General features: G+C 36.8%; 1 protein-coding gene across 1 annotated transcript in view; it reads right to left on the reverse strand.

Moving 5' to 3' along the window:
• Positions 1–24,211, reverse strand: part of ENPP1 (ectonucleotide pyrophosphatase/phosphodiesterase 1) — an 85,642-nt gene that overhangs the window by 30,123 nt on the left and 31,308 nt on the right. The window contains exons 2-11 of the mRNA XM_050786295.1: positions 15,061–15,133; positions 12,728–12,844; positions 11,567–11,692; positions 10,600–10,660; positions 7,280–7,377; positions 5,142–5,221; positions 3,381–3,500; positions 2,184–2,293; positions 530–595; positions 166–238 (exon numbers count right to left, since the gene is read on the reverse strand). Of these exons, the coding sequence (XP_050642252.1) occupies positions 166–238; positions 530–595; positions 2,184–2,293; positions 3,381–3,500; positions 5,142–5,221; positions 7,280–7,377; positions 10,600–10,660; positions 11,567–11,692; positions 12,728–12,844; positions 15,061–15,133 (924 nt within the window). The remainder of the gene's footprint in view (positions 1–165; positions 239–529; positions 596–2,183; positions 2,294–3,380; positions 3,501–5,141; positions 5,222–7,279; positions 7,378–10,599; positions 10,661–11,566; positions 11,693–12,727; positions 12,845–15,060; positions 15,134–24,211) is intronic.

Below are 24,211 nucleotides of genomic sequence, written 5' to 3' on the forward strand. Positions count from 1 at the left end.
TTATTGTGTTTAAAGTACATCCTTTTATTTAGTAATATTGTGTATAATACTTGCTTTTTCCAGAAACCACAGAATCCTACAGAACGGTCCAGCAGCCTCCTTCAAAGCAAGGTTCAGTTTGATGACTGGGTTTAATGAAATAATTACTGATAAAAATGTACTTACTTCACTGCTGACGGGTCCATATGAATGACCTGAAGAATCTGGTTCTTCTAAATACAGAGTGTAAAAGTGTGGTCTAAATCAAACAGTATCAAAATGTAATATTTTACGAACACATTGAAAAACAGAATGGAAAAAATAATTCATCAATTGATAGGGATTAAATTTTATAACACTGGGGTAACAGTTCTACTGAGAAACAATTTACAACTTTGAAATTCTTCAAAATGTGGTATGATCATTAAAGAATTTATTTCGATATAAAACAGCACAGCAAATAGCAAAGTTTTGTTGTAGTCTATTTTTAAAATAATATATCATTTCTACAAAATGAAGTATTTACAATAGAAATTAATTGCCTACAGACCTTTCATCTTTAGGAAGCTGTAGCCACTGAAGAACAGCCAAAATCCTTTCTTCAAATGGTACTGAACTAAAATTAAGAACAAACAAAAATAAAAGATGTCTGACAATTGTTTGGGTTTAAAATACAGGTTTTTTTTTTTTCATTGAAAATGTCATTAAGAACTACTAAAAGCTATTTCACATCTATTGTGTTGGAAATCAAGTAGGAGTTTTATTTGAAAAATTTATTTTCCCAGTGAAGGAATGAAAGTTAGGTTTTACACAGATAAAAGTTGCAACTGGATTTAAAACTTTGCTTGCTATCTTCTACTTGAGGATAATATTCATGGGCCTGAAAACAGTCACTGCATACCACATGAATAACTCATGTGTTAATATACTTTGCAAAGCCTCCAGCACGAAGCACTCACTCACTGATGAGTCAGCACAGCTGTGAAGCAGGCACCTGAGAAGCAGATAGTAGTTCTCTAGGCAGTATTTCCTGAGCAGCATTGACTATGCCTTATGCCTTTCTCTGGACACAGGCTTTGTTTACACACTTCTAATCAGAGTTCTTGCCACACCCAAGTACAATTAGTTGTGTACTGTTAAAAAGCCAACAGACCATATACTATTAATCTTTGAATCCCCTATTCTTAGTACATAAACTCTTTTTTTTTTCTTTTCTTTTTTGAGATGGAATCTCACTGTGTTGCCAGGTTGGAGTGCAGTAGTGCGATCTCGGTTCACTGCAATCTCCGCCTCCCAGGTTCAAGCAATTCCCCTGCCTCAGTCTCCTGAGCAGCTGGGACTACAGGTGTGCACCACTACACCTGGCTATTTTTTTCTTTTTTTTTTTTTTTATTTTAGTAATGACGGGGTTTCACCGTGTTAGCCAGGTAATCTCCTGACCTCGTGCTCTGCCCGCCTAGGCCTCCCAAAGTGCTGAGATTACATGTGTGAGCCACCATGCCCAGCCCATAAACTCTTAATTACTGTCCATGGAATAAAAACAGTGGCAAATAAGAAGGTGAAGAAGAGGCATTGCACTGTGCTCACAGAAGCCATAAAGAACATAAACTAGCATAAGATCACAAGGAAAACTGCTATGCATTTCGTGTCTGGGATTTAAGATATTTTCTGTTCATCCTTCTAAATGCATTGTATTGATATTGTGACAGAAATGTTATAATTTAAAAATAAATAAAATTATTTCAGTAATCTTGCTCAAATGGGCCAAAGAGTTTCTCCTATTAAAAAGTTTTTGTTTTTTTCTCAATGCATCATGGATCTCAAATATCACACAGAGGTTAATTCTAATCCATTTCTTACACTAGAAAGCATATTTACTACTTTAGAAATGGAAATTTTTGTATTTTTAGTAGAGATGGGGTTTTACCACGTTGGCCAGGCTGGTCTCGAACTCCTGACCTCAGGTGACCCACTCGCCTCAGTCTCCCAAAGTGCTGGGATTACAGGTGTGAGCCACCGAGGCCGGCCCACTTCTCTAGTTTTACTGTCCATTTGCCATCTATCTAAACTCTTTGAGAAAGAGTTCTTCAGTTCTCATGTTTCAGTCAACATATCACTCAAATGCTAAAGCTTAGGATTTGATAAAAAGGAGATTACATAAGAATAAGCTGTTCTATGTTACAGAAAAAGTTCATTTCACATACCCATTATACATTTTATAGATGTCTGGGAAAATTCCATTAATTTCCACATCTGATCCTGGCCAGAAAAACGTGCCAGACTTGAGGCCTTGATACTTAGCTGTGACCCAAATCTGGAGCAGATAATGAAGGAAAATTAAGAAATCATGCAAACATTCATCTCTCATGAAAGTATGTGTTCATGCAACACCAATGAATTCCTCTCTAGTGCTAGAATGTTTGTAAGGTCAACAAGCTTCAGCACTTAGATCACAATAATCATGTAATATGACTCTTAAGCAGCAACAAGATATTAAATAGTCAGAGATTAACTCCTGCAGCTTTTGGAGCTATTCCGCTAATTGACTGTTTTCTCTAAAAAGAAAAAAAAAATCACAAATATACATGTCTTTAACTTGTTGAGATATTTGTGTATGTAACTAACATTTATTAAGCACTTATTATGGCCAATCATGGTTCTAAATAGTATTCCTACAAGCATCCTACATTATTAATTCACATAATCCCACAATAATCCTACGAAGTAGTAAACAATATTATCTACAGTATAGATACGATAAAACGGAGGCAGAAACAGAATGATTTGTCCAAAGTCACACAGCTTTAAATGTCAGAGCTAAAATTTGAATTCATAACCTGCAAACTCTTATGCTCTCTGTCCTTCTAAGAGGAATATCGTGATTATTTAAATAGACCTTATATAATTATTGTGGCAATTTAAAATATTGTGGCAACTTTTTAAAAAATTTTTTTAAATTGTGGCAATTTTTAAAAGTAAATTGGAGAATTGGAGAATTTTAAAAAGTAAAAAGGAGAATACAGTTAAATCACAATTGGAAAGAACCTCCTAAATTAGCACACGTAAATCGAACCAAGACTTTCAAAAGCAACAGAGTTTTGTGTAGATCAAAGTTATTACCCCCACACTACTGCTTTATGCTACTGGTAGAAGAAGAATTGATCAGAAAAGAAAAATGGCCCAGCACAACCCAAATCCACCTCTGAAATAAACTACTCTCCTTTTACGCAATTATACAAATTATGTTTAGGATTATCAGCATTCATCTCCATTTACAAAAGAATGGCCACAGACACACTAAATGAAATCGGTTATTAAAAGCTCCAGAGAACTGGTTATTTTACTCTAATTGAAATAGATGAGAATAATAAACTATTTCAGTAGAAAAACAAAGAACTCACTGGTTCTCCTTTGTACCACTCAGGATTAAATTTCTCTTTACTTTTAAGTGAAAAGGAAGCATTCATTTTGGGATCATACATTTTATTGTCAATTATGCCATGAGATTCTGGATACAACCCCTAAAAAAGATAAAACAGATTATATGCAAGTTGTGTTTACTTAATGTTAAATAAATTCACAGAAAAAAAATCATCAAAAAGAAACTGATAACTGAAGCCACATGGAATTATAATAAGTTTAAGGAAAGAAAAACAAAAAAATCAGGTAACGGCAAAACACAACCACTTAAGATTTTATGTAGTATTTGTGATTTAAATTATGTAATAGGAGAAAATAAGTCAGTAATACTAAGGATAAAGATCTATATAAAAAAGGCAGCCTTGGCCGGGCCCAGTGGCTCACACTTATAATCTCAGTACTTTGGGAGGGTGAGGCAGGCGGATCACGAGGTCAAGAGATGGAGACCATTCTGGCCAATATGGTGAAACCCTGCAGGGAGCCGAAGGCCTGTGGAACATGACCAACTCAGCATTCCACTGGAGGCTATATGATCAAACAGCAAACTGTTTATCATGAACGCAGGATGTGGGCAAACTCACACTGCCCTGCCACCAAAAGGTTTGCTGAGGGCCTCACTCCCTGGCGCCAGGATCCTTGAAGTTATCTACTGAAAAATCTAGCCTATTGTTCGAAGAATGCAGTCTCACAAGCCTGCTGTGAACCAAAAGGCCAACTGACAATTAGCCCCCACTCGCTATCTCTTTTGCCTAATAAATATGGAGGGCTGTGTAAAGCTCAGGGTCCTTGTCCACTAGAGGCAAGGTACCCCCTGACCCCTTCTTCCAGATATACTCTTTTGACTTTGTCTTTTATTCCCACATGCCCTGCCTCTGCCACTTTGTTCAGTCCCCCTAGGCCCATGCAGGCTACAAAACCCCGACTCTACTAAAAATACAAAAATTAGCTGGGTGTGGTGGTGTGCACCTGTAGTCCCAGCTACTTGGGAGGCTGAGGCAGGGGAAGTATTTGAACTCGGGCAGTGGAGGTTGCAGTGAGCCGAGACTGCACCACTGCACTCCAGCCTGGTGACAGTGAGAGAGCCCATCTCAAAAAAAAGAAAAAAAGTAGCCTCTAAAATTTTGAAAACGATGCTGTTATCTTTTTAAATTGTTGAGTAAAGCATTTCTGCAGAACAAATTCCTTTTTTGGTGAGGTCCCAGAGTAGCTTGAATCAATATAAGCTAACATACTAATTTTCTGGCTTCAATTCTAAAGTTTAATGAGTCCTGCTGTTTTATTTGACTCAAATTAAATCTGGAAACGTTGAAACAAAAACAGGATTGTAATCCTATTCGGAGTCAGGCGAAGTGGCTTGCTTAAATTCATCATCAAGATGATTGGAAAGACAAGTTGTGAACACAGGAGTTTGGGACAGTTTTTTGGCTCAAATAAAGTAAGCCTCAAAACTAAGATACAAGAATCACAGAATATTAACACTGAAAGGAAACCAGGAAATCGTTTCTTGAGGTCTTGAGTCATCTCTTTTCACAGATGAGAAAATGGAGACGCAGCCAGTAAAGTGACCTTTCCAAAGCCACAGCTAGTTCGTGGCACAGCAAAGATCAGAACCTGGGTTTCCTTGCTTAACTACATACTGGAAAATAAGTTGTTTTTCTTTTATCTTAAATCTATTCTCTCAAAAACTGCTACAATCCCATCTCACTTCTGCAAACAGATAGAAGTTGAAATGCAGAGCTTACGGTGACAATGCTGTAGTGATTGGGGAAAGTTTTTGTTGGATATACTGGTCTCATGTTTTTAGTATATGTTCCACATTTTTCTAGAAGGGAAAAAAATAAACATTGTTATTAAACACATCTGACAATTGGCCTACCTCTTTTAGTGGTGGTACCACAACAGTCTAAATCACATAAAAAAAAAATTAGCCCAGGAGGGATTTTACTCAGATAAAAATTCAGTATGAATATAATTATAAAGCAACACTGTGGATACAAATCCAATGTTAAAGATGACTTCATTTTTCTCTTAGTCAGAAAAACTTTAAAATAATTAAGCCAATTACCCATAACATTACTTCATTCAAGATGAACAGGTTATAATAAAATGATGCTTGTAAGTTCTTTGATACTACTTAGTGGTCAAATACCTAAATCATAAGACGTAGAAAAAGAAAACCCTGAACTAAGTCTAAAAATTAAAACAAGGGTGAAGGAGTAGCTGGGAAGACAGTGTCCCAGGCCATAGATCTAGAACCAGCTAACTTTGGACAAACTCAGCCGCTTTAAAGACAAAAGGCATCTTGTGGCTTCAAGTCCACGAAAGCGCCAAGGTCTGACTATTCCTGTTGGCCTGCTGATCTAGTTCTGGTGCCTCGTTCTTTTTCTCCTGCCTCTACTATTGAGGAGGGAACACATAACTAATGATTCTAGCGTTCAATACTCCATTCGCCCAAAAACGTCCCTCAAATTGGCATGTGTCTATATTATCTCACTGCCTTCTCTCAGTTCAGAATTACAGGCTACATTCCCTAATTATTCAAAGCTAGGGCTTGGGCTCATTGTTTAATGATTTATTGTAAACTTCATATACAGGCACCTCCACCTCTCAACTCTAAACTCACAATGCTGCATTTGGTACCATAGAGACAAGCTCTCCTGATAATGGTAACAAAGGGCTGTATTTAAACTTCAAAGGCCATGGGCCTGCTGGGAAGAACACAGCTTTGTTCATGCAAAGCTAAAGACTTTTTATGTAAAATATTAAAACAAAATAAAACCATCTTCTTCTATGTAGAAATTAAAAACTAAACATTTTTAAAACTCTCCCAAAATTATTTTGGCACTTCATAAGACAAGCATAGCGACATACATATGAATATACAGAGAGTGATGTTAATGTTTAAAGCACCTCACATACTCTAATCTGGTAAAAAATAATTTAGAATTCCAGAAAAAAGCTAAAGTAATTGTATTTACTTACTTCTGTTTTGGTCCAGTATTACATTGTAGCTGCTTAAAGGTTGTTAACGTGATTTAAAACTTTAGCATCAATATTAAGAAAACATTCTACGATTTTATGGGGAATTTATAGAAAAACCACTTAATTAAGGCCTGATTGAGATTAAAAAAAAAAAAAAATTGGAAGAATCCAATTCAATCCAAAGGAGAATACAGAATAACTGACAAATTGTCTGTCTGTACTTGTAATATCTCAGAAATACCTTTAGTTTTTGAAATTCTATTTCTGAAATAAAATATCTGTAAAATAAGGCTGGGCGTGGTGGCTCATGCCTATAATCCCAGCACTTGGGAGGCCAAGGTGGGTGGATTGCTTGAGCCCAGGAGTTCGAGACCAGCCTGGGAAACATGGGAAAACCCTGTCTCTACTAAAAATACAAAAATTAGCCAGGCGTGGTGTCATGCGCTTGTAATCCCAGCTACTTGGGAGGCTGTGGCATAAGAATCGCTTGAACCTGGGAGGCAGAGGTTGCAGTGAGCCAAGATCACGCCACTGCACTCCGGCCTGGGTGACAGAGTGAGACTCAGTCTCAAAAATAATAATGATAATATTTGTAAAATAAATAAACAAGGGACTTTTTCACAAGGAATTCAAAATTCTGAGAAAGAATAAATATATATAAAAATGGCCAAAGGTTAAAATTCTAAGATAACCATATTAACTTATTTTTTTTGAAGGCCAGCTTCAGAGTAATCACACTATTAAAGGTAAGTTCCTTATCACCAGGTTCAACTACTTTGCCGTAGAAAAGTTTAGTGAAACAATTAGGTTCTGCCAGTACTTTTCCAAGAAAGACTGCCTGCCTAGTCGATCGCACTGAAATCGTGATAGTCCAGCAGTAGACTCCGAAGTTACTCACTTAGTTTGCTAATAACAGGAAGAAGTCCACCCCAAGTGTGTAAATATTCTGCCCTGAATCCATCCAAAGAAAATAAGAGGGTAGGAGGCGTTTCAAACCTGGGTAATGAAAAAGAAAAAAAAATGTTTAAAGAAGCAAAGACAAGACATATCCAATGAAGATGTGCTACCTTCTAGGCACAGGTCCAGTGAAGATTTTCCACTAAGGTCTGTGTGATCTTAAGAAAACTAACAAAGTCGGCAAGCATACTGATAAAGTATATTTTACATGCATTTATATTTATATTTATATACATGCTCTATCATTTCATAATACGTACATCATCAAATAGTATATATTAAGCATTCATATCATTTTGAGCCACCATACAGAAACATCATTCATGGTTCCTGCTGTTCGAAAAGCTAAACCAATTGCTACTGAAATATAATATTGTTTTCCCAATTTGCAGGAAAATAAACAATAAAAAAAACCAGCATATAATATTTCCGTAAATATTTTTCCTGAACCACCACTTTCTGATATGGACTCTAATATAGTAAACAGTACTTCATATAGTATATACATTACACACTATTTTATTATTTTATTTTTATTTTATTTTTGAGACAGGGTCTCACTCTGTTGCTCAGGCTGCAGTGCAGTGGCGCTATCACAGCTCACTGCAGCCTTAACCTCCTGGGCTCAAGTGATCCTCCTGCCTCACCCTCCTGAGTAGCTGGGACTACAAACACATACCACCACACCTGGTTAATATTTTTATTTTTATTTTTTGTAGAGATGAGGTCTCACTATGTTGCCCAGCCTGGTCTCGAATTCCTAGGCTCAAGCAATCTTCCCTCCTCGGCCTCCCAAAGTGTTAGGATTACAGGTATGAGCCACCCACCAAGCCTATGTATACTGTATTTAGTTTTTAGGCTTATTATATTTAAAAGATATAAATACTTAATACAAAATTTGAAAGATACTATATTTAAATATATAAACAACAAAGAAATGATTCCAAAGCTGGGAATGATCAATGAGGTTTCAACAACACATACATACATATACAAAGAGTTAACATGTAGTGTGGAAATTCCAAAGAGGCCAAAAACCACAGAGGATTCTAATATACTTGACAAATGAGAATAGCTATGGACGGTGGCTATGTGGCTACCCCCAAACAGCCATGGCTCAGACATTTTGTAACATCTAGTGATACATGGTAGGTGGTAGGGAACTTGTATAATGTTGGGAACAGGCCCCCCAAAATCTGGCCATAAACTGGCCCCAAAACTGGCCATAAACAAAATCTCTGCAGCACTGTGACATGTTCATGATGGCCATAACACCCACGCTGGAAGGTTGTGGGTTTACCAGAATGAGGGCAAGGAACACCTGGCCCACCCAGGGCAGAAAACCCACTTAAAGGCATTCTTAAGCCACAAACAATAGCATGAGCGATCTGTGCCTAAAGGACATGCTCCTGCTGCAGTTAACTAGCCCAACCTATTCCTTTAATTTGGCCCATCCCTTCCTTCATTTCCTATAAGGGATACTTTTAGTTAATTTAATATCTATAGCAACAATGCTAATGACTGGCTTGCTATTAATAAATATGTGGGTAAATCTCTGTTCGGGGCTCTCAGTTCTAAATGCTGTGAGACCCCTGATTTCCCACTTCACACCTCAGTATTTCTGTGTGTGTGTCTTTAATTCCTCTAGCGCCGCTGGGTTGGGTCTCCCCAGCCGAGCTGCTCTTGGCAGTTTAACACTGGATAACTGTGAGAAGACTTCCCACTGAAAGTTTACTCAGAAAATTTAAATTTGACAGCAAATATCTTACCTTGCCTTTTCAACTCTGCCTCCTCCCATCTTACCCTCATACACAAACACAAAAGCAACCCGACAAGGAGAAAATTTTTATACAATTTTCACTAGCTACTATCTGTAACATAGCTCCACTGAGAGACTCTACAGAACCAGTGTATATAGTCTTAATGGTCCAAATAAAACTATATAAAACTAGTTTTATTCAATCAACAGAAATCATAAAAGCAGGTTAGTGGGCCATCAGGTAAACACACTGGTAAATTATCCAGTGTAATAATAAGTGGCCTAAGTTACGATCTTCTTGTAAAGAAAGGGTTATGTTTTCCACTAAAAGATTCAATATTACAATTGAAAAATTATAAGCAATATTTAGAAGAAAAAGAAAGATTCGAAATTCACTAAGTCTAACATTCCTAGTATTCCTTGGATTTAAAAGACAGTTTAGGGTACATGAAAAGTTTTCCTTAAAAAAAGCTTCTTCTGTTGAAATCATTTGGTTGAGGTTTAGTTTTGGCTGCTGTTGCTCCTGCTTATTTAAATCAAAAGTACTCTTCCTTCCAAAAGAAAAAAAGAAGACATATAACAAAAATTATATACATGAACAAAATGAACTAAAATGCAGCTTAAAAATTTTAATAGTCTGAGAAAACTATCATTTTAAAGAGGTAAAAATACATTTCTGAAGATGAATAATTCAAATGGATGAGATGGTAGACCTCAAATGGAACAAAGATAAATACACCTAACACCTTTATAAAATCTTCACCCTTTAAATTCCACACACACTCTTTTTGACGGTGTCATATATGGAAGACCCTGTACAAAATATTTGAAGGACAAAAAAAAAATACATGAATTATTTTTAAAAATGTATCATCTCTCACAAACAGGTTGTTTATCCCAAAAATGTATAAATGGACCAAAATACAAAAAAAAAAAAAAAAGAACTTAAATTTTCTACAAGTTTAGCAGCTCTCAAAACTCCAAATGAAAGTAAAGATCCTTCCTTCCTGAAAAGGAAAATGCAAATATTTCTATCTAGCATTCTTCAATACTAAAGACTAAATATTCATGACCTCTCTTTTTTCTATAAACTTCCAGAATAGGGATAACTCCATAATAATCTCTGTTCCACCATTGCCAAACACAAGATCTGGCTAAAAACACAGGTTGGACATCCCAAATCTGAAAATCTGATATCTCAAATGCTTCAAAATCCATAACTTTTGAGCACTGATATGATGCTCAAAGGAAATGCTCACTGGAGCATTTGGGATTTTCAGATTTGAGATGCTCAAACTGGTAAAACGCAAATATTCCAAAATCCAAAAAAATCCAAAATCCAAAACAGTTCTCATACCAAATATTTTGGATAAAGGATACACAACCTGTAATGTTTAATAAATCAGTGATTTTATTATTTTTATCATCTTAATTTGGAAAGGAAAAAAATGATGCTGTACTTCTAAAAAAGAAAAAATGAATACCTCAGAATATAATCTTACCCTGCTGGGCACTGTGGCTCATTAATGCTCTCACATGGTTCTTCTACCCAACTTTTCTCACCTAAAATATTTTCAAGAAAATAAAATGAATTCAACACACTTAACAGTAATAATAATTGTGATGCTTGTGAGACACATTAGGACAGACTCTAAAAACAAAGTATGCGAACAGATTGATAGATAACACAGGACATGATTCTGGAGGTGTATAATCAATAAAGATAATTATTCTGTTTCAAAATAAGAGTTAGTTGATATCAGAAATTAAAAATGGATGCATAATTGTAAGACTAAAACATACTACTGTATTTGTGAGAACTTGAAGGTATCTTTTCCATTTTCAAATTCTTAATATTTTCAGTCAAAATTTACAACCCTCTCCTTCTATCCACTCATCAAAATCCTTGGTATTTTGGTGTCTTAGTTCTCTCTCATATAGAGTCAAGTTCTGTTAAGAAATTTGAAAAAAATAATAATACCTGGACAAGACATCATAATAGTATCACCTTACAAAATGCCCTCGAATCTTTCTAAACAATTTCACATTGACTCTCTCAATGCACAGCAGACAGTGTCCCCATCTACTAGGAGGGAAGCCGGGACATAAAAGCCAGCCAGGACTGTAAGAAGGATCTTTCCACAAATACAGCATTAAGTATGCTGCTATTATCAAAATAACATGAGAGGGTGGTGGCAGGAGAATGCATGGTTATAGATAAAATATGATTTGCCATGTGTACATAATAATAATCATTAAGCTGGGTGATGGGTACAATGTTCATTACATACTTTCTCTCCTCATGTGTATGTTTAAAAGTTTTTTAATAAAAAGTTTTAAAATTATTTTTTTCAGCTAATACAGTTGGCCAATAGCCATGACTCCTAGTATAAAAGATAACACCTATGTAAAGCCCAGCTAAGACGCTGGAAGATGCCAAGCTGCTGCAGAGCCCAACGAGCACCTGACCTTGACACACAGAACTGTAGTTGATGCAGCAGTCACCCTGGTCCTTGCAGTCATCTGAACAGGCACAGAGGCTTCTGGTCAACCTTTTCTCACCACACCTGAATTTGTTGCAAGTCCATATATGTTCTAGAAACAAACATCAGCAAAATGTGTTTTATGTCTCAAATTCAACATGTGCAAAGTGAACACAGAATTGCTGTCTTCCTGAGTGTGATCCATGAGCAACAATGAACAATTTCACAGCTCTTAGTCACTCACAGAATCTGCCGCTACCATGGCCACTCCAAACTAAGGGGGGTAAAATATGTAGGAACCAATTATTATTATTTCACTAAAACTCCAGAATTTTGTCATTTTCAAATTTAGATGTGCCTTACCACTATGCAATTCATATGCAGACTTGGCTTCTTCTACTTCCTAAAACTTAATCTAAGTCTGACTTTCAGGCCAAGGTGAGAGGATTGCTTGAGGCCAGGAGTTTCAGATCAACCTGGGCAATGTAGTGAGACCTCATCTCTACAAAAATTTTAAAAATCAGTTGGGCACAATGGTGTAAGCCTGTAGCTCCAGCTACTTGGGAGGCTGAGGCAGGAGGATCTCTTGAGCCCAGGAGTTCAAGGTTGCAATGAGCCATGATCGAGCAACTGCTCTCCAGCCTGGGTGACAGAACAAGTCCCTGTCTTTAAAAAATAAAAACTAATGAAAAATAGATAAATCTCTCTCATTTAAATATTATTCCATGTCATATGCAGAGAAGTCCAAATCTAACTGAGAAAATTTTCATATTCTGATAGTTTTATTTTTAAAAATATAGGTGGACATATAAGACCTCTTGCTGTCAGAGAACCATAATGAAAATATTCCTATATTTCAAGCAGGCTTTTAGAATTTGAATGCAAATTAGATTACAAAGGTTTTCAGCATACATTAAAAATAGGCAAAGTTCTGCTATCCATAAAATGTTTAACAAAGAATTCTGTAAATTTGTTTCTCTTAAGGAACTGTTGAAAGAAAATATAAAAGCTAATGTCAAAATGTGTATGTATGCTAAATAAAAAAACATTCAAATGAATTAGGTAAATCACATACCTGAAAGACACAGAACTTTCCTTGATCTTTTCCTAATGACCATAACTCCATTTTTTCCCTGCACATCCTTACCTGGTTCTATACATGTCTCCTGGTAATCTAAACAGCAGTTTCCAAGCTCAACACAGGCAGCATCACAGCGACAGTTCCCAAATGTTCTCTCAAAACAGCGACCTTTGCAACTTTTAACTGAAAATATTGAACAATAAGTCAGATGTTTCTAATCATTATATAATTCAAAGAAAACATCAACTAATACAACTAAGGTGTATACTAGTTTCAAATACCACTTTAGAAGATGCAGATGGAGTAATAAAGTGACCCAAAAGTCTTTTCACAAATACACACAAAAAGTGACACAAACAGAAAGTAACCTTATGTACCTGGTTTGTGATTTTTATATCTTGATGTAGGAAAGAAAGGGAACTTTATTATTATCATTATTACAAACCTTACTGGGTCTGATAAGACTTAAATACCTATGGTATGATAAAATAAAAGTCAGAATAAAGGCTTGTTCTGAATATTTCATGCTATGAAAAAGTTGGATTAAGCAGGCATGAGGTTCCCTAAAATTTCAAAATGTGGGGAAAAAAAATTTTTAGAAGTGATTACGAATATTTTAGAAAGGAAAAGATTACCTAGCCTGCCTCACTCTCAATCCTGGTGTAAAGAAGTAGTGGGTTTGTTCAGAACATGCTCCCTGGCATAGCTCTTCCCTCCCTGACCTGAAACACCCATTTCACCTTTAGATCCAGCCTGGCTCCCTCCAAAAAGCTTTCCTAACTCCCCAGCTAGGCCTGATTTCCACTTTTTAAGCTCATATAAAACCTTGTCCTTCCCCTCAATTACTTAATTCTACTTGTAACTAGGTTATTTGGTTAATATCCCAGTTAGACGGCAAACCAAGACCACATCTGGCTTTTACCCAGCATACTGTATCTCTAAAACCCAGCCAGGTGCATGCCATGTAGTTAAGATTAGCACATTTTTGCTAAATGAATAAATGGTAGACATGGGAGGAAAGTACTTTTCATGACAAACAACAATTTAACTGTTGAAGTTCATTACTAGATACCTTGAATAAGCCAGGTTTCAGTGGAGAAGGAGAAAATTAGGACAATGAGAAAAAGAAGAAAAAAAGGAACACATGGAAAATAATGGACATCCAACAACAACGAAAAGGAAATAATCTTAGTTCTTGACTTTAACGGTGTTCTGACCCAAAAAGACACTGCCATGGAATTTAACTCTCATTTGATACTGGGAAATCAGTCAATTTTAAGAAGATGAAGTAACAATAATAATTTCTAGTGTCAGAAATACGAACTTTCCTAACCTGGAGTGGGGTTCGGGGAAGTCTGTTAGAATAATGGCTATTACTTGGAGCTCATTAATATGTACCTAATAATTTTTTAAAATATGATATATACTATGTCGGGCTTGGATTAAAATTGCTATTTTTCCATTTGTATGTGTCAACTCAAGAGTGAATCACTTCCTGCTAAAAGATGACATAGGTAAACAATAAAGTCTGTAACTGTTTACTTCAGTTAAACTTAGATACATGTGTTCTGAATAGTTTACTGAATACATAAAATGACTACCTTTCAACAGTGCATGATAGCTTAATAATCACTAAAAATTTTTTAAATAATTAATACTACAATCACAGAATAGCCAAACAGAAGAACCTGTTCAATTTTCAAAGCTGAATTCTCTAGGATGACCATCAGTGATTTTATTGCGAGGGGATCGCGGGGGAACTACCTCAAAGACAAAATAATAACCACTACAATTTACTGTGATCCAGTTTAATTATTTATTGTAATCTCATCAATGCTGGATAGATTTCTGCAATTGATGGAAAGAAAAAAATATATCTAGAAGTTCAAAAAATATCACTATGGCTTTGAAACAACCAATGTCTGCAATTTTGGAACCTTAAGAGCACGTACTGATAAGTTTCTGGTTGCCCAGGGATGGTAACCGTCACCTAGTAGCCTACGGGGTTGCTTCAGCAACTAACTCCTTAGGGGACAAGAGCAGTAAAGAATGCCCTCCGAGTCCATGGAGGAAGTCAAGGAGCGTGAGCTCCAGGACAACTGCATCAGAACCCCCGGCCGTGTCTGCTTATTCGTTCTTAATTTTTTATTATTTGAAGATATTTGTTTGTTTATTGGTCATAGCCCTTCCTCCCTGTTTGGGGATAAAGTTTTGTAAGTTTTGTTAGTAGAATTTTACATGGCTAATATAATACAAGAGTTTCAAGAAGAAGGCTCAAACCAGTGTTGACTTGACAATATCTATGGAGTACTCATAGAAACAGGAGATAATGTTTACCTCAATCACATTCTCAATAAGGCTGTGCACACACATACACACACACACACACGACTAATTACCTTCTTTGGCACAGCTTGGTTTCAACCCAAATATACAACCAAGTATTGTTGTTAACACACATACTGACAATACCTGTAGGGAGAAAAGAGAAAATTATATGGTTTCTTTTTTAAAAAATATTTTATTATTTTATATTTTTAGAGATAGTGTCTTACTCTGTTACCCAGGCTAGGGTACAGTGGCATGATCATAGTTCACTATAACCTTGAAATCCTGGCATCAAGGGATCCTCCTGCCTCAGACTCCCAAAGTGCTGGGATTATAGGCAAGAGCCACTATGCCTGGCCTTATACAGTTTCAAAATCCTTTTATTTCTCCTTTTATTGCTTTATATGTTTCTAAATTTGCTGGTGCTGTTCTTTTTTCCAACCTGGGGCTAGTCACATAGATGTGTTCACTTTTTGAAAATTCCAGCTATACACATGTGATTTGTATACATTTCTGTAAGTATTTTGTACTTCAATAAGAAGTTTACTCAAATGTCAACCAACCATTCTATACCATCCTATGTTAATGTAATTAGAAACTCTTCCAGTTAGTATAAATGAATTAGTCATAAAAATTATAATTATTAAGGGAAGGAGAGAGAAAACTCTATTTAGAGTCTGGATTACCCATGTATTAATCCATTAAAGGCAATATATGGAATATTATATGCCTCCTTTAACAGTTCTACACAAACCCAAACCTAACATCCTCACATGTACTATGGCACCTTGTGGGAACAAGCCCTGAAGAGGGTCAACTGACAACCTCCCAGACCAAGTGTTACCACAAACTAGTTGTGTGATTTCAGGCAGGTTACTGAAGCTTTCTAGATACCAGTTTATTCATCTATACAATTTAAGGGTTGGACTACGTGATCTCTAAACATCTTTCCAGTGCTAACGCTTTGCCACTTTCCCATTTTCCACTCTTCTGGTCTTTGACATTTTAAAATAAGTGGACACACCCTACAACCCCTAAGAATCATGACGGAACTTCTATGAGTTAGAAGACAAAGGAGCAGAATAACCCACAAAACAATCCTCAAATTTTTTTTAGTGGGACAAAGTTTCCTTGAAAGCTCCCTGGAATGTCAGATTATAGGGCACCTCGATAAAATATTAATTGAGTACTAATGATGTGCAAAGACTGTTATACACAGAAGGAAAAAATAAGAGATAGCTCAAGGAGTTTCTATTTAGGTACAAGAAGTTAAAAACAGCACATGAATGGCCCATATTTGGTAGGCCCTACAAACCTCCTGCAAAGTTCTACAGTTGTTTAAAGAAGGAGAAAGGTTGGGGTGGTTGGGGAGAGGGATATCAGAAAGAGTTTCCTAGAGCAAGCTTTTGGCATGGCTCTGAATGGGGGGAAATGATGGCATGACGTTGCCAGGTGGAACTGGAGGAAGGGAAGAGAGGACAGAACACAGCAAACTTCTAGAAGAAAGGGCAGCATAAAGAAGGGTTCCAGGAAGGCAGGCACATGGAAGGTGGCAGATGAATAATGAGCAGCCTATCTTAGCTGGAACCAAGAAAATGCAAAGGGGAATGGACAATGGATGGAGGTATGGAAAGATGGTGTAGTATTTCCGGAAAGCTAAGGTGAAGAGACAGGAGGAATGGGTGAATAGGACCAAGTGGATGGTGGGTGGAAGCTTTTATGAATTCATTCCTTCAGATGAAGAATATCGAGTACCGACTATGTACTGGACATTCAGTAATAAAACAGACATGACCTCTGCTCTCAACTTGTCTACTGTCAAGTGACCGCAAAGACTTAAGAGGAAGTGAATGGTAAGGAAAGTGAAGCCGCAGGTCTAACTTACTTCAAAATAAAATGGATAAAAGAGAGGAAGAGTTTTTGCAAAGAGAGCAAAAGGTTAGCCTTCTTTAAGGACACAAAAACGTATGTTTGTGTGTGTGTGTGTGTGTGTGTGTGTGTATTCATTAAAATAAGGAGGTATCAGAGGAAGAGCTTGAACAAGTAAGTTAACAAGGGCAAATAAGCAGAACAAGGTATCAGAAGAGAGTAGTAATGGATTCTCCTAAACCTCTGATGGTGGTGTAAATTGACACAACTGTATGGAAAGATAATCTCTAAAAATATCTATCAAAAACATCAAAAACGACCAGGCGTGGTGGCTCACGCCTATAATCCCAGCACTTTGAGAGGCTGAGGTGGGTGGATCACTTGAGGCCAGGAGTTCGAGACCTGCCTGGTCAACACGGTGAAACCCCATCTCTACTAAAAATACAAAAAAATTAGCCCAGTATGGTGGTGCACGCCTATAATCCCCGCTGCTTGGCGGTGCTGAGGAAGGAGAATCACTTGAACCCGGGAGGCGGAGGTTGCAGTGAGCACAGATCGTGCCACTGCACTCCAGCCTGGGCGACAGAGCAAGATGCTCAAAAATAACAACAACAACAACAAAAAGAAAAACCTAAAACAAACCAACAACAAAAAATACTGTTTTACTGTCAATTATAAATGTATAAGAAAATAAAACATAGTAAAACATCTATATTTAGTGTATTATAATTTAAAACATGAAGAATCAGCCAGGCACAGTGACTCATGCTTGTAATTCCAGCACTCTGGGAGGCCAAGGCAGGTGGATCACGAAGTCAGGAGTTAAAGACCAGCCTGGCCAAGATGGTGAAACCCCGTCTCTACTAAAAGTACAAAAATTTGTCAGTCGCAGTGGTAGGCTCCTGTAATCCCAGCTACTTGGGAGGCTGAGGCAGGAGAATCATTTGAACTCGCAGAGGCAGAGGTTGCAGTGAGCCATGATCCAGCCTGGGCAACAGAGTGAGACTCTGTCTTTAAAAAAAAAAAAAAAAAAATGAAGAATTGAAACTGAATTTATCTGTAAACTTATCTAGAATAGTCTAAACAGTACTTACCTTGTCTCATCTATCACATAACTCACAATACAGAGTGAGAATATTTTCTATGCCTTGGAGAATTATCATATTCCATATTCCTTTCTAAGTTTAGATCAGTTTCCAATGTTTTCACATAACCTTTGCACCTTCAACACTATGAAATGTCTCCAAGAGGAAGTTTTGTACCAGTGTCACTTCCTCTGGGATATCTTCATTCCTTTTCTCACAACCACTCCCGTCATTCGTTTCGAAAAATTCAGTTTCACTAGACTCCTCTGGCTTCATATCTGGAGTCTATCACACCTGGCAGTGTTACCATTCCCATGGTTAGCTGTTTCTTCCATAACTCCATTTACTTTGGCTTCAGTTTCACTTCCAGCATTATTACCTCTTTTCTTTTCTTTACTTTACTTTCATTCTTTATCAGTCCATTCACTTTTTCAATTATCTACTTTTTGAAAATGTCATATAGGTTTACGTAACTCCGAGAGGCAAAGCAACAACGCAACTACATGCTTTGCTGTCTGTGCATGAACTGACTAAAAGATGCCTAAGGGCTAATCACTGACAGACTTTGAAAGAAATGATGCAATTGGTCACTGACCATAATTTGCACTTGCTATTTGCACAGCGATTTGTGGATTGATGAGCTAGCAGCAAAGTCTGTACTTTATGCAATTACTCACAGTTAATATATCTTGGTAAATGAAATTTGAACTACATTGCTGGGAGCTGCTTTTATTTAATTAAACTATAGTAACTGAAATTGTGCATGCAGAGAATCATGCAAAGCTAGTGCTAACTGTACTCTCACAAATGGCCAAAATAGTTGTCCAAGGGTGTTTATTTCAAAACTATATTCATAAAACAAACAAAAAAATTAGGAACAATCTAAGCTCATTTTAAGGAAGATATCTTTAAAAAGATAAACATTTTAAGTTTAAGAAACACATGCAAGAAAAAACCCACCACATACACACACAAAACAAACTAAGGTATAGCAATAGGAGCTAGAAACAGCTGATGATGAACCTCTTCAATCTTCTTGGTCAAGTAAGAAGCATCTGGGTGGGAGTGTGGAAGGAATAGAGAGGGCTTAGGGCATCCCATGTGAAAGATGGCAATAAACCAGTGGGGACAATGAAGACTAAGTCAACGAGGAAAGAGTAAAAAGACCCTCAAGCTCTGGGAGCCCAGCTTAATCTGAAATCATGGAATATAACAAACTTGAATGGCTTGAAATTCTAGGAGTAGAAGCGGGAAAATGGGGGGGAAAAAAAAAAGATGATATGCCCTGGGAGAGGGAAAGGTGGCGAAAACAGAATACAAAAGGGGATAAGAGAATTAAGGCATGGGTGGAATGGCTGAAAGGGGCAGGACCAATTGGATATGGGTATTTGAGTAGGAGAACTAGATAGACAGGAAAACTACTGTGGAAAGACTAGGTGGTAAGCAAGCATTTCAACGGTAATCATTGGTTTAAAATACACATGGTTTATACACAGCCCTTTATCCTTTTGTTAAGTAGCTGAAGACACATGCTGACTTTTAAAAATCCCCTCTTCATTGTTAAAAAGAAGTTCTTGATTTATCTTTTATAAGATGAGGCATAGCATAGAACTGAAACAAAAGTATGATGATAGAAACGATCATTTCTCATTTACAGTCACATCCATAAAAGAGGAAATTCAGAATATCTACTACGCTGTTGCAAAACACCTAATCAGAATGATTTTTAGTAGGAAACTCCCCTTCAACAGTTTTCAGAGCTGTGAAATCTAATTTAGTTTGAATTTTCTTGTCAAAGTAGTTGAATTCATCAATGTCATGATCTACCATCCATTTTAATCTCCATAACAATTTAGGTATTTTTCAAATTTTAATATTTTCTAAGAAGCCATAGAAAAACATCTTATCTTAGAAAACAAGAAACTGGGAGACAGAAAGTAAAAGCAAAGTTTTTGGAATATTTGGAGTTTCCTGCTTCTTTAGTTAACTAAATCACTAGTTCTTAGACATTTAGTGAGTCAAAAGAAATACTCAAAAAAAAATTTTTTTTCCTCACCGATTCCCTCAAATACAATGGCATTAATATTATGTGTATTATTCTTTCTGTATCGGGCATTCATTGAAATATGAGTGTCTACAGTGTGCAGTCCCGGTACTAAAGACCAGAGATACAAAGAAAACAACTCCTACCCTTACAGAGAAACAAAGAAGTTGGGTGCGGGGAGCATTAAAATAAATGATTGCAATGGACTTTGGTAGAAACATGTAAAAAATGCTAACACACTAACAACACAGTGGAGAACAGAAAAGAAGAAAAGGGTTTCAAAAGGCTTTACAGAAAGAGATTTGGAGAAAAAGGGACCTTTCCCTCTATCAGTAAACAAAGGTTTGAGTATCTGCAAGATGCAATGTATTTAGATTCTGTGAGGAAATACCAAAAAAAAAAAAAAAAAAATTTGTGGTAAAGTCCTAATGTCAGAGTTTATAAATCTAATAAAGGCAACAACAACTTTGGAATGATGCTATAGGCTGATGACTATGACATAGTTAGAAACAACCTAAGAAATGACATAGTGGTGACCATATACGCTGGTGCTTCGTGCAAAGCCACAGAGGTAGGGAAGACAACACCAGCCTGGGAAGGAGAAAATAGCAATAACAATCATGGCTGCCACTTCTCTAGTAATTCCTACGTGCCGGGCACTTTTCTAAGAGTTTTATATTAAATCATTTATTCCCCACTATAACATTACAAGATAGATTATGATTAACACAGTTTAAGGAAGGTGAGCTACAGAGGTTAGTAACTTGCCAAGGACCGGGGGTTAATAAGCATCCATGGCAAGATTTGAACATAGGCAGGCAGAGTGTAAAGGAGGCAGGTAGGAGTGGGAAGGGAAGTGGCTGGAGGGAAAAGGGAGGGAACAAAAGGGTCCTGAGGCAGCCTGGGGGCGATCAGTGGAGTGTGTTCAGGCACTGAAATATGAAAGTGACAGGACTGGATTTCCAAATCCCAGAACAATCCCTTTGGATCATTGTGGAAGGCTATGTTATGAGTCCAGTGGGAAATAAGGCCTTGGACTTGCCGACCCCTCTTCACCCAGAAGATGCTAGCACCGTGTTTCTCTAGGTCTTTCCTCACCCCTAGTTACTGCAGCTCTTACCATGCTCCATAAGATTTGTCTGTCTCTGACTACACTGTGAGTTCCCGAGAGGCATGGATTTATTTACTCAGTCCTGTGTTTTCCATGTCTAGCACGGTGCCTTGCACAAAGTAAACATTCAACAAATAATCGTTAAGCTGAACATCAGCAAGCTGTGATTTAATTAAACATAATTGGGGAGAAATCTTAAATCCCCTAATTTTCCTCATCTAAGCTGACAAAGTCAGTTTGTTAAGTGACATTGTGTCTGCTTTACATAAAGCATACCTACAACAAATATACAAACAAAATTTTTTTGGGGAAATGGTAGATTGCTGGACGTGGTATTCCAATGTGACGGATGGTATGAAAATGCCATTTGAAATGAATTAGCTGACTACATTGCCTATCAGTCCTCTGACCTTTGACCAAAGTTGCGTGTTTTCTGAAAAAGAACTGTGAGGATTCGGACCAGCATGGTGCTGGGAGTCTTCCAGGGATTTCGTTTGCTGGAAGATGGGGATTCGATCCTATTGAGTAAATCCAGTGCCAAGAAACTTCTACTAGAGATTCAAAGGGAGACTCAAAGACAATACATTCCTGAAGAACTTTTGAGCATTACAAAAGCTCAAAGCAGAAGTTAGAATCTTCTAAAAAAAGTTCCTAAGTCCACTCAAGCAGTTGTTCATGCATGCTTGGTCTCTTATGCACTCAGTATCATTTTAGTTACGCTAGACTTATCTGAAGAAGATCCTCTCAAACTGCAGTGAAACTTGATGTGAAGCCACTTACAACGTAACTAGTCACATGAAAATCAGGAAAAGAGACATCCAGCAGTGAACAAGCACATCACATAGGGACAAATCTCACAATCTCTCAGTGAAACACTAAAACTGAAGAAATTGACATCCGTCTGGCAGAAAGAACTTCAAGTTCAAAATGACTTTGGTTCAAATCCCACCTTTCGATTCATGTATTCAGCATTGAACAAATATTTCTTGAGACCTACTATATCTCAGGCACTGATCTAGTGCGAGAGATACACCTGTGCACAAAAGAACTGCAGAGGTCTCAGGCGGCTTGCATTCTTCTGACTTCTAGACAACCAGCAGCTGTGAAAGTAGGGAATGTTTCAAATCCTCACTAAGCCTCATTTTTAAATCTATGAAGCGGTGATAATACCCACCTCACAAAGTTGGCAGGAGCCTTCGGCGGAATGTACCAAACATGCCTAGATTGGTGATGGGGGCACAGGGTTACTGAATAAATGGTGGTTCCCACTAGAAATATCCAATCGCTGAAAGGACTGGGCCCACTACAGGTTCTTCCAAAGGGATAGTACAACTTTACCAATGTTTGTCAACTGTAGGACAACCTAGTTCCTACTTTCTTAAATGCCATAAACCAGTGCATTAACATTTTTCCTCTTTTTGTTTTAGTTCTACAGTAATCTGTTTTCAACAGCAGCTGAAGACCATGCAGGAGAAAGGAATCTGAGAAGAAATACAACATATTATTTTGCAGGAAATGATGGTACTAGACATTTTAGTTATAGGTATACAGTGGCCAAGCAGCTCATGCTACTGAAAAGAGAATCCATATAAACACCAATTTGTATTAATATATTAGAGATTTCTACAGATTCATATCTATCTGCACTTTTAATATATTGCAGCCTTAGACTGATCCAAGCATTTTGGGTACAAGTAGCTGTGAAAAATCCTAAAACAAATGCCATAAAACATATTATTTGCACTTCTGGGAGTTTATACTAAGGTTAAGAAAGCATGTACAAATATTTAGATACAAACATCTAACTGTACATTATAGTACTATGTATAAGAAAAAATAGACATACACATAATGTCCAAGAGTAGGAAAATAGCTAAAGAAAATGTAGACCATTTATATAACTGGCTGTTATACAGCCGTTAACAGTGATGATTTAGAAGAATATTTAATTGACATGGATAAATGACACATTATTGGGTACAAAGAACAGATTGTAAAACAGAATGGGTAATATGGTCCCAATTTTTGGTTATATATAAATCTACAGTTGATGGATGGGCTTACAAGTTATTTTGTCATCTTCTTAGTGTTTATATTTATTTTCCAAAGTTTCTCCAATAAACCCATGTACTTTTGGAATCAGTACACAGGACAACCACAGGGCTAGTATGGGTATTAGTGACGCAGAGTAAACTCTTCCTCATTCTGGCATTTCAGGGGTTCTCAGCATAACAGTAAGCTCCTTCTCTGCCTATTTACCTTAAGCAAACTCCAATAAACAAATTCTGCCTGAATACTCAAAGCTCTATGAAATCTACCTAATCTCTCATTCTTAAATATAAATGAACCACCATGATTCACCAGTCATTTGAGGTAAGCCTACAACAAAAGTCTAAGATCAACACAGAAGGGTAAAGGGGAGAGGGGAAGAGAAAAAAATTAGAAATAAAAAGACATCTTACTAAGTATATTCAATGGGATTCAAAAAGACATATACAAAACTTCACATCAAAGAGTCCTAATATCCAAAATAATAAATCATAGAAGAAAGCTCATACCAATTCACATCCTTGCAAAATTCCAGGACAACAACAGTAAAAAGATCTTCAGGTGAAAGGCCACGCTAACTTCATAAACTAGGCTGTAAGGATGGTAAGATTAGAGTTCGCTTCTCCTTGGAGGTTTAGAAGAACTCAGTGGTAAAGGTATCTGGGCCTAGAAAAATCTGTGTAAGAAGTTTATTCATTTGTGGTTCAATCTCTTCATGGGTTACAGAATTACTTAGATTTTCTAATTGTTCTTGAGTCATTTTGATGAGTTGTATTTTTTCTTGTAATTTTTCATTTCACCTACATTTTCAAACATATTGTTATAAAGTTGTTTATAATAACCCTTTGTTATACTTTCAATGTCTGGAGCACCTCTATTCATGTTCTTTTTCATTCCTGATATTATTTGTACTGCCGCCCTATTTTTGTCTGTTTTTTGCTTAATCAGGCTAACCAGGAGTAATCTTATCTTCTCTTTTGTATGCTTACTGTTATTTGATTAATTTCTGGTCTTACTCTTATTTTTCTTTCTTTCCATATCTAGGCTTAATGTTCTGGGTTTGG

Source organism: Macaca thibetana, chromosome 4, assembly GCF_024542745.1.
Source record: "Macaca thibetana thibetana isolate TM-01 chromosome 4, ASM2454274v1, whole genome shotgun sequence".
Classification (NCBI taxonomy): domain Eukaryota; kingdom Metazoa; phylum Chordata; class Mammalia; order Primates; family Cercopithecidae; genus Macaca; species Macaca thibetana.